The 12,886-nt window shown below is 40.8% G+C and overlaps 1 protein-coding gene across 3 annotated transcripts in view; it reads left to right on the forward strand.

The window, feature by feature from the left end:
- The window catches only part of MTFR1 (mitochondrial fission regulator 1), a 63,532-nt gene extending 57,535 nt beyond the window's left edge, over positions 1 to 5,997 (forward strand). For all 3 annotated transcript variants that reach the window (XM_060115661.1, XM_060115662.1, XM_060115663.1), the window contains 2 exons: positions 4,857 to 5,025; positions 5,840 to 5,997. In XM_060115661.1, coding sequence (XP_059971644.1) covers positions 4,857 to 5,025; positions 5,840 to 5,908 — 238 coding nt within the window. In that variant the 3' untranslated portion in view covers positions 5,909 to 5,997. The remainder of the gene's footprint in view (positions 1 to 4,856; positions 5,026 to 5,839) is intronic.
- Positions 5,998 to 12,886: the final 6,889 nt, after the last annotated feature.

Genomic DNA, 12,886 nt, shown 5'->3' on the forward strand with positions numbered 1-12,886 from the left:
TAGTTGACCATAGATGCAGGGGGTTATCTCTGGGCTTTGTATCTTGTTCCATTGATCTGTATTTCTGTTTTTGTGCCAGTACCATATTGTCTTGATTACCGTAGCTTTGTAGTATAGTCTGAAGTCAGGGAGTCTGATTCCTCCAGCTCCGTTTTTTTCCCTCAAGACCACTATGGCTATTCGGGGTCTTCTGTGTCTCCATACAAATTTTAAGGGTTTTTTTGTTCTAGTTCTGTAAAAATATGCCATTGGGAATTTGATAGGAATTGCATTGAATCTGTAGATTGCTTTGGGTAGTATAGTCATTTTCACAATGTTGATTCTTCCAGTCCAAGAACATGGTATATCTCTCTATCTGTTGACATCATCTTTAATTTCTTTCAACAGTGTCTTATAGTTTTCTGCATACAGGTCTTTTGTCTCCCTGGGTATGTTTATTCCTAGGTATTTTATTCTTTTCGTTGCAATGGTAAATGGGAGTGTTTTTCCTTAATTCCTCTTTCAGGTTTTTCATCATTAGTGTATAAGAATGCAAGAGATTTCTGTGCACTAATTTTGCATCCTGCAACTTTACCAAATTCATTGATTAGCTCTAGTTTTCTGGTAGCATCTTTAGGATTCTCTATGTATAGTATCATGTCATCTGCAAACACTGACAGTTTTACTTCTTCTTTTCCAATTTGTATTCCTTCTTTTTCTTCTCTGATTGCTGTGGCTAGGACTTCCAAAATGATGTTGAATAATAGTGGTGAGAGTGAACATCCTTGTCTTGTTCCTGATCTTACAGCAGATGCTTTCAGTTTTTCATAAATGAGAATGATGTTTGCTGTGGGTTTGTCGTATATGGCCTTTATTATGTTGAGGTAGGTTCTCTCTATGCCCACTTTCTGGGGAGTTTTTATCATAAAATGGATGTTGAATTTTGTCAGAAGCTTTTTCAGCATCTATTGAGATGACCATATGGTTTTTATTCTCCAATTTGTTAATATGGTGAATCAAATTGATTGGCGTATATTGAAGAATCCTTGCATCCCTGGGATAAATCCCACTTGATCATGGTGTGTGATCCTTTTAATGTGTTGTTGGATTCTGTTTGCTAGTATTTTGTTGAGGATTTTTGCATCTATGTTCATCAGTGTTATTGGTCTGTAATTTTCTTTTTTTGTCTGGTTTTGGTATCAGAGTGATTGATGGTGGCCTCATAGAGTGAGTTTGGGATTCCTTCCTCTGCAGTTTTATGGAAGAGTTTGAGAAGGATAGGTGTTACCTCTTCTCTCAGTCTTTGATAGAATTCACCTGTGAAGCCATCTGGTCCTGGACTTTTGTTTGTTGGAAGACTTTTAATCACAGTTTCAATTTCATTACTTGTGATTGGTCTGTTCCTATTTTCTATTTCTTTCTGGTTCAGTTTTGGAAGGTTATACCTTTCTAAGAATTTGTCCATTTCTTCCAGGTTGTCCATTTTATTGGCACAGAGTTGCTTGTAGTAGTCTCTTAGGATGCTCTGTGTTTCTACAGTGTCTGTTGTAACTTCTTTTTCATTTCTAATTTTGATTTGAGTCCTCTCCCTCTTTTTCTTAATGAGTCTGCCTAATGGTTTATCAATTTTATCTTCTCAAAGAACCAGCTTTTAGTTTTATTGATCTTTGCTATTGTTTTCTTTGTTTCTATTTCATTTATTTCTGCTCTTGATCTTTATGATTTCTTTCCTTCTGCTAACTTTGGGTTTTGTGTGTTCTTCTTTCTCTAGTTCCTTTAGGTGTAAGGTTAGATTGTTTATTTGAGATTTTTCTTGTTTCTTGAGGTAGGCTTGTATAGCTATATAAACTTCCCTCTTAGAACTGCTTTTGCTGCATCCCCATAGGTTTTGGATCATCATGTTTTTGTTGTCATTTGTCTCTAGTATTTTTTGATTTCCTCTTGATTTCTTCAGTGATCTCTTGGTTATTTAGTAGCGTATTGTTTACCCTCCATGTGTTTGTGTTTTTTACCTTTTTTCCCCCTGTAATTGATTTCTAATCTCAGAGAGTTGTGGTCAGAAAAGATGCTTGATATGATTTCAGTTTTCTTAAATTTAGTGAGGCTTGATTTGTGACCCAAGATGTGATCTCTCCTGGAGAATATTCTGTGTGCACTTGAGAGGAAAGTGTAATCTGCTGTTTTTGGATGGAATGTCCTATAAATATCAATTAAATCTGGTCTATTGTGTCATTTAAAGCTTGTGTTTCCTTATTAATTTTCTGTTTAGATGATCTGTCCATTGGTGTAAGTGAGGTGTTAAGGTCCCCTACTATTATTGTGTTACTATAACATTCTTTATTTTAAAAGTCTATTTTATCTGATATGAGTTTTGCTACTCCAGCTTTCTTTTGATTTCCATTTGCATGGAATATCTTTTTCCATCCCCTAACTTTCTGTCTGTATCTCCATAGGTCTGAAGTGGGTCTCCTGTAGACAGCATTTATCTGGATCTTGTTTTTGTATCCATTCAGTGAGCCTGTGTCTTTTGGTTGAGCATTTAATCCATTCACATTTAAAGTAATTATCGATATGGATGTTCCTATTACCATTTTCTTAATTGTTTTGGGTTTGTTTTTGTAGGTCCTTTTCTTCTCTTGTGTTCCACTTATAGAAGTTTCTTTAGCATTTGTTATAAAGCTGGTTTGGTGGTGCTGAATTCTCTTAGCTTTTGCTTGCCTGTAAAGCTTTTGATTTCTCCCTCGAATCTGAATGAGATCCTTGCTGGGTAGAGTAAGCTTGGTTGTAGATTCTTCCATCACTTTAAATATATCATGCCACTCCCTTCTGGCTTGTAGAGTTTTTGCTGAGAAATCAGCTGTTAACCTTATGGCAGTTCCCTTGTATGTTATTTGTCATTTTTCCCTTGCTGCTTTCAATCATTTTTCTTTGTCTTTAATTTTTGCCCATTTGATTACTATGTGTCTTGGTGTGTTTCTCCTGTATAGGACTCTGTGTTTCCTGGACTTGGGTGGCTATTTCCTTTCCCACGTTAGGGAAGTTTTCGACTATAATCTCTTTAAATATTTTCTTAGGTCATTTCTCTCTCCCTTCTCCTTCTGGGACCCGTATAATGCGAATGTTGTTGCGTTTAATGTTGTCCCAGAGGTCTCTTAGGCTGTCTTCATTCCTTTTCATTCTTTTTTCTTTATTCTGTTCCACAGCAGTGAATTCCACCATTCTGTCTTCCAGGTCACTTATCCGTTCTTCTGCCTCAGTTATTCTGCTATTGATTTCTTCTAGTGTAGTTTTCATTTCAGTTATTGTATTGTCCATCTCTGTTTGTTCTTTAATTCTTCTAGGTCTTTGTTAAACATTTCTTGTGTCTTCTCAATCTTTGTCTCCATTCTTTTCCCGAGGTCCTGGATCATCTTCACTATCATTATTCTGAAATCTTTTTCTGGAAGGTTGCCTATCTCCACTTCATTTAGGGGTTTTATCTTGTTCCCTCATCTGGTACATATCCCTCTGCCTTTTCATCTTGTCTGTCTTTCTGTGAATGTGGTTTTTGTTCCATAGGCTGCAGGATTATAGCTCTTCTTGCTTCTGCTGTCTGCCCTCTGGTGGATGAGGCTATCTAAGAGGCTTGTGCAAGTTTCCGGATGGGAGGGACTGGTGGTGGGCAGAGCTCAGTAAAAGTTTAATCCACTTGTTTGCTGATGGGTGGGGCTGGGTTCCCTCCCTGTTGTTTGGCCTGAGGTGACCCAATACTGGAGTGTACCCGGGCTCTTTGGGCTAATGGTGGACTCTGGGAGGGCTCACATCAAGGAGTACTTTCCAGAACTTCTGCTTCCAATGTCCTTGTCCTCATGGCGAGACACAGCCACCCCCCACCTCTGCAGGAGACCCTCCAACACTAGCAGGTAGGTCTGGTTCAGTCTCCCCTGGGGTTACTGCTCCTTCCCCTGGGTCCTGATGCGCACACTACTTTGTGTGTGCCCTCCAAGAGTGGAGTCTCTGTTTCCCCCAGTCCTGTTGAAGTCCTTCAGTCAAATCCTGCAAGCCTTCAAGTCTGATTCTCTAGGAATTCCTCCTCCTGTTGCTGGATCCACAGGTTGGCAAGCCTGACGTGGGGCTCGGAAGCTTCACTCCAGTGGGTGGACTTCTGTGGTATAAGTGTTCTCCAGTCTGTGAGTCACCCACCCAGTGGTTATGGGATTTGATTTTATTGTGATTGTGCCCCTCATAGTGTCTCATTGTGGCTTCTCCTTTGCGTTTGGATGTGGGGTATCTTTTCTGGTGCGTTCCAGTGTCTTCCTGTCGATGACTGTTCACCAGTTAGTTTTGATTCTGGTGCTCTTGCAGGAGGGAGAGCATGTCCTTCTACTCTGCCATCTTGAACCAATCAATCTCCCAGATACTAGGTTTCTTGAGAACTTTGTTTTATAACATGACTACACGAGTAGCTCTAAGTTTTTAGTTTAAAAAAGATAGTTAACTGTGTACAGGAGCCTAAGAGATTAGCAGAATAAAGACTTGCAGGTAACTTTCCAGTTTCTCCCCCAATTGCATTTGAAGGCTTTTCGTTACTGTGCAGTCATTCATCCAGTGAAGCTGTGCTGTGTCCCTGCTCTGGCAGTCACCAGGCTTTTGGAGAAGAATGGAACCCTAATTGCCCTGAAGGAGCACATAATCTCTGCTCCCGAGAGGACCTGAGTGACTGTTATTGGGCACTTCTGTGCTCTTTCATTGAGCCTTAAATCTCGGGTTTCCACTTCGCTGCATCAGTATGTGTCAGTGTCTGTCAAGTGTATGTGATGCCAGAGAAGTGCTGTTGGGCTCCCTGTGTGCTTCCCGGAGGCATCAGCGCCCCCTTGGTTTATGTTCATTTCTCTCAGGTCAGCACAAGATCCAAAGCCCAAACCGGTGGATGCTGCTGACCCTGCTGCCCTCATAGCAGAGGCTCTGAAAAAGAAGTTTGCTTATCGGTATCGATGTGATAGCCAAGGTGAAGTTGAAAAAGGAATTCCAAAGTCTGAATCAGAGGCCACCTCAGAAAGAGTGTTGGTGAGTACTGGGCAGAGTTCTCTCCTAGTACAGCCTGGTAGTTCACTTCACTGCTGCATGCTGTAAGACATTCAGCTGTGTTTGCCTGCAAGATTCAAAAGGATGTATGCTACAGGATTTAGTCCTTACCTACAGCTAGATTACCTATTATAGAAGAGCATAGAGAAGGAAGCAAAAGTTAACCCCTGGTTCATTGCTTAGTGTCTCCTATGTTAAATTTTCCATGCTGTTTTATTTAAGTATAATGAAGTGAAATTCATTAGAATAAAATTTATATCTGAGGACAATAAAAATGCTGTGATATAGAAAGGAAAGATCATTTTCTCTTAGGGCACCTGTGAGGAAGTCTCCTGAAGAGGGAGAGACATTTGACCAGGGTCTTGCAGGCTGTGGGCATGCCAAAGGTGGAGACTGAGCAGATTTCATGGAAGCTCTCAAATATATTAATTTATACATTACCTTTATTCTGGGTACTGTCATGGGGGATATGTGTTCTTAGAAATTCTAGCATCTTTGAAAGTCTTCAGACATTGAAAAGGAAACTGTATCTTCCTTCTTTTATTCAAAGAAGTAAAATTGGACTAAGCTAGGCTCTTGCTAAGGTAATTATAGTTTTCTGGGCGTAACTTTGTTGTCTCTTTGCCTTTCACTCTTTTGATATGTCATGTTTATAACAACTTGTCAATTCATAAACGTTTTAATATTACCTAGCTGTTTGGTTTTTCACATGAAGGACATACCTTTGATCCGTGATTGGGAGGGGGGCATATCATTACTGTTACATGAACCAGTGTCTTTTTTGTTTCTTTTCTAGTTTGGGCCACACATGTTGAAGTCTACAGGAAAAATGAAGGCTTTAATTGAAAATGTTTCAACTTCCTAATAGTGAGCTGAGAAAGACTATCCTACTAGTTCAGCTGTTGGTGTATTAGGGCTGTTCAGCTAATAGCAATGAACACTATTTGGTAAATACCTGAATTTAGTGTCTTCTTTTAAGTCTCAGAGGATTAAGCTATAACAAAAGCACTCTAAGTCTGTTTGCTTTTAAGAGAAGGTCCGTTCTGAAGTTTTCCATAACATATTTATATTCTGACATGTTTTTAATGGGTAGCCAAGATGTTTAGATTTCCAGCCTGCAAAACAATTATATAGATTTCAGAACAAAGAAAGGACCTTTGTAGATGTGAGTTTTTAATTCTTAACACTAATTTATCTGTACAGATGTTTTATGTGCATGTATTTGGATATAAAACAGGAGATAAGCTTTAATTAGCAAGGGGGCGACGAGGGTGCTACAGTGTCATTTGTTTTCAGTGATCATTTCTATTCAATGATGGAGCAGGTGGAATAGCCAAGTTGTTGGAGCGAAATGGTTTTGAGATTGGAATTTCTTCTTACCTGGAACAGAACTTTTTATCTTAGATTCTCTCTCACGTTTTCTTGGATTGGAGATGGGGTTTGAGTAGGAACCAGATAATGTTTGCTGCTGAAATTCCATAATGCTTTCCTTTAAAGAGGGAAGTCAAGGATCATGGAAACTGTTTTCACTGTAGTGCTGTCCAGTGCTGAGGAAGAAAATGTAGTTTTCAAATAGTGAGGAATCAAATGATTGAATTAAATCTCTTTTAAAGTAAAAACTAGAAATGTACCATCTTTTTTTTCAGTTTAATAAATGGCATGAAGATAACTTGCTGCTAATACTTCTGGAAATGTCAGCATAATGGAGTTAAAAAATTTTAATATTGGTCAAAATAGCTTTATAGTGAAACACTGAATAGGCGAAAGAATTTTCTGTACGTTGCTTATCATTGGTCAGAATGCTGTTTTGCTGAATTACATTATGTAGCATAAACCTTAGGTGCCATTAGGAAGTAGACAACTGCCTTTCTCCTCTGCAACTTCTAAGGAATTGCTACAAGTGATCATTTTTAAATGCTGCATGTATCTTCATGATTTTCTATATTTCTGTTAAACACATAGTTAATGTCAGAACCTCCTACTTTGAGTAGATATTTGGATCTATTATTTAAATCTAGTGAAAAGAAAGTTGTACTTCCTGGGGGGATTAGGAGATGTGAAGACCCTTTTAAGTTATTGAAAATATGTGCAGTGTTCTCAATAATAGCAAATATTAGTTAGAGGTAATTTTCATGTTTTGGTTATTCAGCTGAACTTTGAACTGTGGCTTTACACATGTTGATATATTGTTTCTGATTGTTTTCTATGGTTTAAACATTCTGCCTTTAAAGGAATTCAGAAAATTCGCCTGATATAAATTTCGTAGGAGGTCAAAGTATGTATATTTGTATCACTATTGAATTTTGGGCAGTGCTCCAATTACAAGGAAGTTACTGTTGTGAAATAAAACAAACTTTTACTTTCCTTGGGCCATAATGCCTATACAAATGCTTTCATTTTTTTTTTCCACAATAGGCAAGATTCTTTTATATATGCAGCTTCTATAGAATTATTTGCTTTCTGCATTTTTCAAGGGGAGATATATTGCCTAAAATATATCACCTCTCATTCATTTTTCTCTTAAAGGGACTTCATCATTAAAAAGAGAAAGGCAGTCACTTGGAATGAGTTTCCTCAGGGTTCTCAAGCCTCTAATCCACCTCCAGGACTGGTGAAAGCTCTTTCCTCATCTTCCTCTACACCCATCTCCTTCAGTTTCTGGTCCTCCCACCCAACACAATACCTGAATTGAAAGATCTTAAAAATAGTTCAGCTGTACATTTTACAGCTGAGGCTCAAAAAGTTGAATAACTGGTGTCATGTTTTCTCTCCTGTGATTCTGGCTAGTCTAGGCACTCACTCTTAGAGTGGACCCTTGAAAACGCGGGGGGCGGGACTTCGCCATCCAATGCAAGGGGTGTGGGTTCCATCCCTGGTCAGGGAGCTAAGATCCCACATATCCCTCCTGGCCAAAAAGCAAAACATAAGACAGAAGCAATACTGTAACAGATGCAATTAAAAGACTAAAATTGGTCCATGTCAGAGTTTAAAAAAAGAAAGAGAACGTGGGTATTCGGGGCACTGACTCCCTCTCATCCTCAGTCGAAAATCCACACATTGCTATCTATCTCTGCCTCAACAACAGATGAATTGGTAAATGACTCACCCCAGGGTTGGTAGGAAGCTGAAACAGTTTGGATAGGATCAGGACTCAGCCCTTAGTTTCTTTGATTCCATGTACTGTGATCTCTGGTCAAACACCGACTTCTCCCCATATGTAACTTAAAGATCTGTAAAATGAAAATACAGGTACTATATTATTTATTGAAACAAGTCCACATGTAAGTGGACCCATGCAGTTCAAACCTGTGTTGTTCAAGGGTCAACTGTATACATGATGAGTGTGAGTCAAAGAGCACTGGACTTGGAGTTAAAACACGATCCATGTATGTGATCCTGGCCAAGTCACACCTGTTTTTAAAACGGGAATAATGCTCAGTTCAAAAAATTAGGATTAAATAATGATTTTGAACATGTTCTGTAAATGGCAGCCTGCTAAATAAGTTATTACATTATTTTACACAAGGTCACTGTAGTTCCCAGTAGACAATTTCTCCAGTGTTCTCACCTGGAAAAGGTGTCATTCTGTGCACAGGCCTGGGTGTGGAGCAGTAGGTCTTAGTCTTCAGTTCTGGTTGTCTTCCCAGTCGTAGGCCCTTCTGCAGAAGAATCCTGTCCTCATTTTTTCTTTTTTTAAAATTTCTGACCACACTGCATGGCATGTGGGATCTTAGTTCCCCGACCAGGGATCGAAACCGCAACCCTTGCATTGGAAGCACAGAGTCTTAACCACTGGACTGCCAGGGAAGTCCGCTGTCCTCTTGCTGTATTAAGAGTTCCTATGAGTCTGTGCCTCAGTGGTGAAGGAAGAAAACACGAGGTAACAACTACTGGAAACAAGCCATCCTCTGGTAACTTCTCCAAAAACATAAGTTCTCTCTGTAGGTTAGATCTGGCAGATAACAAAAGTTTAGACTTTCAGGCGTTAGCCCAGTAGCACCAGCTCTGGGATTGCCAGGCAGGAGGAGGCACTTGGTTTTACAACAGTATCGCCGTTCTGCCTGTTACTGTCAAAACCTTTCCCGTGAGCCTATAGCCATCCCCGAGTCCTCTTGCCCCTTCTCATCCTAGAGTCAGCATTCTTCTGAGCTACCCCATTGAGCTTCTTCTTAAAATTCTTATTAGTTTTTCCTTTTAAACCTTGTAAGCAGGCTAGTTCTTCGTACTAGTGTGATCACTTGAGAACAGATAGGACAATAAAATAAAATAATAAAAGTACATACCCGTGGAAGGATCCAGAAATCTTGGATGTTTCCCTGAAAGCTGTTGTCCTTAGTCCACTTGGTAGGGACTGGAAAACTTCATGTTCCTCTAGCTGGAGCTTCTCAAACTTCTCTCCCCTCGAAGATTCTCTAGCCTCTTCTAAAGGTCAGAGAGCTCCTTCTATAAGCTGAGAAAATAACATGAGCGTAATTTAGACATTACCAGGAAGCTAAATAAGATGAGCCAAAGATGAGTGCCTCCCATTCCATCCCAAACTGCTATGGCTGTTACAGGGCAGCCCTGTCCCTCCTAACCGCTGTCTTCCCAGCTGGAAAAGCCGTAATTTGGGGAGAAAGACACTCTTCACAACAGGAGTTTTACCAGAGTTGTGAACAGCTTTGTGTTCACATGGCCGAGGAGCCGTCCCTCTTCACTGGCCAGTCATGCTTGCTATCAGAGGATGAAAACGGGCGAGAGGCAGGTGTGGGGGGACATTGTTGTGTGACGCAGGTGTGGTCAGTGGCGGTGGAGAGCACGTGGTCCTCTGCACGATGAGCTCTGACGCAGCTCCGGAGCAGACTGCGCTCTGCAAGGGGAGCGCCAGCTAATGCAGAGACATCTGTGGCTCAGGACGCAGCCCCGACAGGCTGGTCCAGATCCCCCCTTGGGAATCTGAATAGGAAACCTTGAGAGAGGGACACGGTTGGTACCTGGAGCTCAAGTAAGCATGCCATGAGGTACAGGTGTACCCACGAGCAGGTTATACAAAACAGATGAGGACGTGGGCAAGGACACTGAGACTGAACCGTGTGGCAGGACATGATCTTACCTTCACGAGGCAGACATTTTATAAGTTAGGGAGCCACTCAAAAGATGAGGTGACTCGCTAATACATGACTAAAGACCTAAACACAGTCTATCTAGCCATAAAGACAACACTTTAAAAACATTACTGCCTTTCCAAGCAGACACCCCAAGGTAGAGAAGAGAAGAGAAGCAGAAGTGTGGGAAGAAGCAGACGCAGCAAGAAGCCACATCTCAGAGTGCTCAGACCCCAGGTTCCGCTTCTGCAGCCTTCATAGGGTTTGTCTCATTACCGTGAACATGAATCCTCAAGATGAAGCTCCAGTTACCCTGCAGTGACCTGAGTGAGACCCTGTTCCCTACAATGGAAAAGTTAACCCCTATCTGTGAGGATTCTTAGATGGAAATTCAGAAACTGTTTTCTGCAAATGTTCAACTAGGAACTTTAAACACATTCCTTTATGATACTTTTTTCAAAAGATAAAGCACCTCGGGATACTGTGCAGCATCCCGATTCTTTATAGGACGCGGCTCAACAGTAAAGAAACACTTCAAACTATGCTCAAAAATCTCGAACAATGCATAGCTTAAATATAAATGTAATATAAGATGAACTTTCTTAACAAGACTATTGATGGGACCAGTGGAAAGTTGCAATAAACCAACAGGTCACTGTGCTTCAGTTTTAAAATACAGCTAAAAAGAATCTAATATTAAAAATGGGGGTGTTTCTCTTTCCCTGACCATTCTACCAGACTTCAGGATAGGTTCAGGATGACTTAGCGTAGCTGTAAAAGTAAAAAAATGTTACTGTGATTGATAAAAGTTACTAGTGTTTTACTAAAAGTATCACAGTGAACATGTAAGACTTATATTTTAGAATCAAACTTGAAAGCTAAATGATTTTACCAGTCACGGATGTTAGTAAGATTCAATAATTACTGGAAATGGTGTCATTTTCATCATTAACCCAACAAAATCATTCATTCTCAACAATACCCCAACACTTTACACTCATTTTGTGTAATATAGAAACCTCCCATATTACATAACAGATGCTTTCCACACATCATTTTGTCACCCAAACATTTTGAGAACAGAGACCCCGTCTCGGTATTTAGTTTTAATACCTTTATGACATCCAGTGCAGTTCTGCACACCACAGGAACTCGGATACTGTGACCACATGACTTCGGCATTGACAGACTAGTTTCCACATAATTGCTCATGATGATAGACTGATAGCTAAAAAGGAAACACAACTCCAAGTTAATTTGCTCAACGTTTACTGATGGCACAGTTCACGCTGGCCCTATGCTAAGCACAAGAGACAAAAAGGTGGAGGAGACAGCTGTGTGCCCCTGGCAGTGCCCCCCCAAGTAGCGGTCACTTCCCCTGGAGACAGTGGACAACTGGGGGCCTTCCAGAGGACACAGGTTGTCTGCAAATCCTCAGCAAACAAGGAATGGCTCAGGCTAAGTCTTGCACATATCTGGATAACTCTGTGTTTCAGATCTATGCTGCTAGTATGGTGATTAATGTCACATTTATTTAAAAACATTCCTGAATGCAGATTAGCTGTCGGTCATTGTCCCAAGCGGGAGATACTGATTGGGAGGAGATTTAAACAAAATATGTATACGTTAAAAAAAGTACACATGGGGCTTCCCTGGTGGCGCAGTGGTTGAGAGTCCGCCTGCCGATGCAGGGGACACGGGTTCGTGCCCCGGTCAGGGAAGATCCCACATGCCGCGGAGCGGCTGGGCCCGTGAGCCATGGCCGCTGAGCCTGTGAGTCCGGGGCCTGTGCTCCGCAACGGGAGAGGCCACAGCAGTGAGAGACCCGAGTACCGCAAAAAAAAACAAACACATGAAAACACTGTAAACCTCCAATGTGAAAAAAACTTTTAAGAAAATCGAAAGCTTTAAGAGTCAAGAAAGATTTTTGGAAAGAGAGGCTGTTATAGGAATCTTCAAAGTATTATTTGCACCTCTAACCTGTACCTAAGGTACAAACATATTTCCCAGGTTGGACAAAGGACATAAAATATTTACTTCTTTTATGTAAAGAGGATCATAATAAACCACCACACTTACGGAGTGCAAATACTGACCGAGGAACCAGATTGTTTTTGTTAAGCTAAAGCTTACCACAATTTTCTCTCTGAGGACCTTTAGCCTAGAGCATAGGAACTGCCCCCATGACTAAGGGCCGGCCCAGAGCCCCAAAGGGCTGCTGCAATGCTCAACAATTCTTTGAAGTCTCCTGTTTTATCTTAAAAATTTATGTGAACTTTGCATTCTCTTCCGTAATATTTAATTACTTATTTGAAATGTGACCTTCTAAATTACTGTACTGTTTCCTCAACTTTTTCTAGAAAACCGATGTTCAAAGAACATAGGTCCTGTTGAAGAAGCAGGGTTATAGACGGTACTACCACATATATGTAACAAAACCTATCTTTGCAGTGGGTTTATTTTATGTGTAGGTGGGAGATGGGAGCAACACTCAGGTGTCCCCCCCTTGAGAATGGCAGTAAGAAAACAATCCTCTGAATATCCAACAGTGAGAAACATGTAACAGGTCAGAGAAGAAGAAAGCAATCTTACACTGGCAGATGGAGCCCAGGCAGGCGCAACTGATGCAAGGCTGAAGGTCTGACATGTCTGCTGGATGTGCCAATCAAGCAGGCGTGGAGAAGCAGCTCCTGGCAGAGAATCTGTAGCCTCGTTCAGGGGAACGGTGGTCCACAAACGAGTGTCAGCAGGTACGTCCC

Source organism: Mesoplodon densirostris, chromosome 13 (assembly GCF_025265405.1).
Source record: "Mesoplodon densirostris isolate mMesDen1 chromosome 13, mMesDen1 primary haplotype, whole genome shotgun sequence".
In the NCBI taxonomy this organism is placed as follows: domain Eukaryota; kingdom Metazoa; phylum Chordata; class Mammalia; order Artiodactyla; family Ziphiidae; genus Mesoplodon; species Mesoplodon densirostris.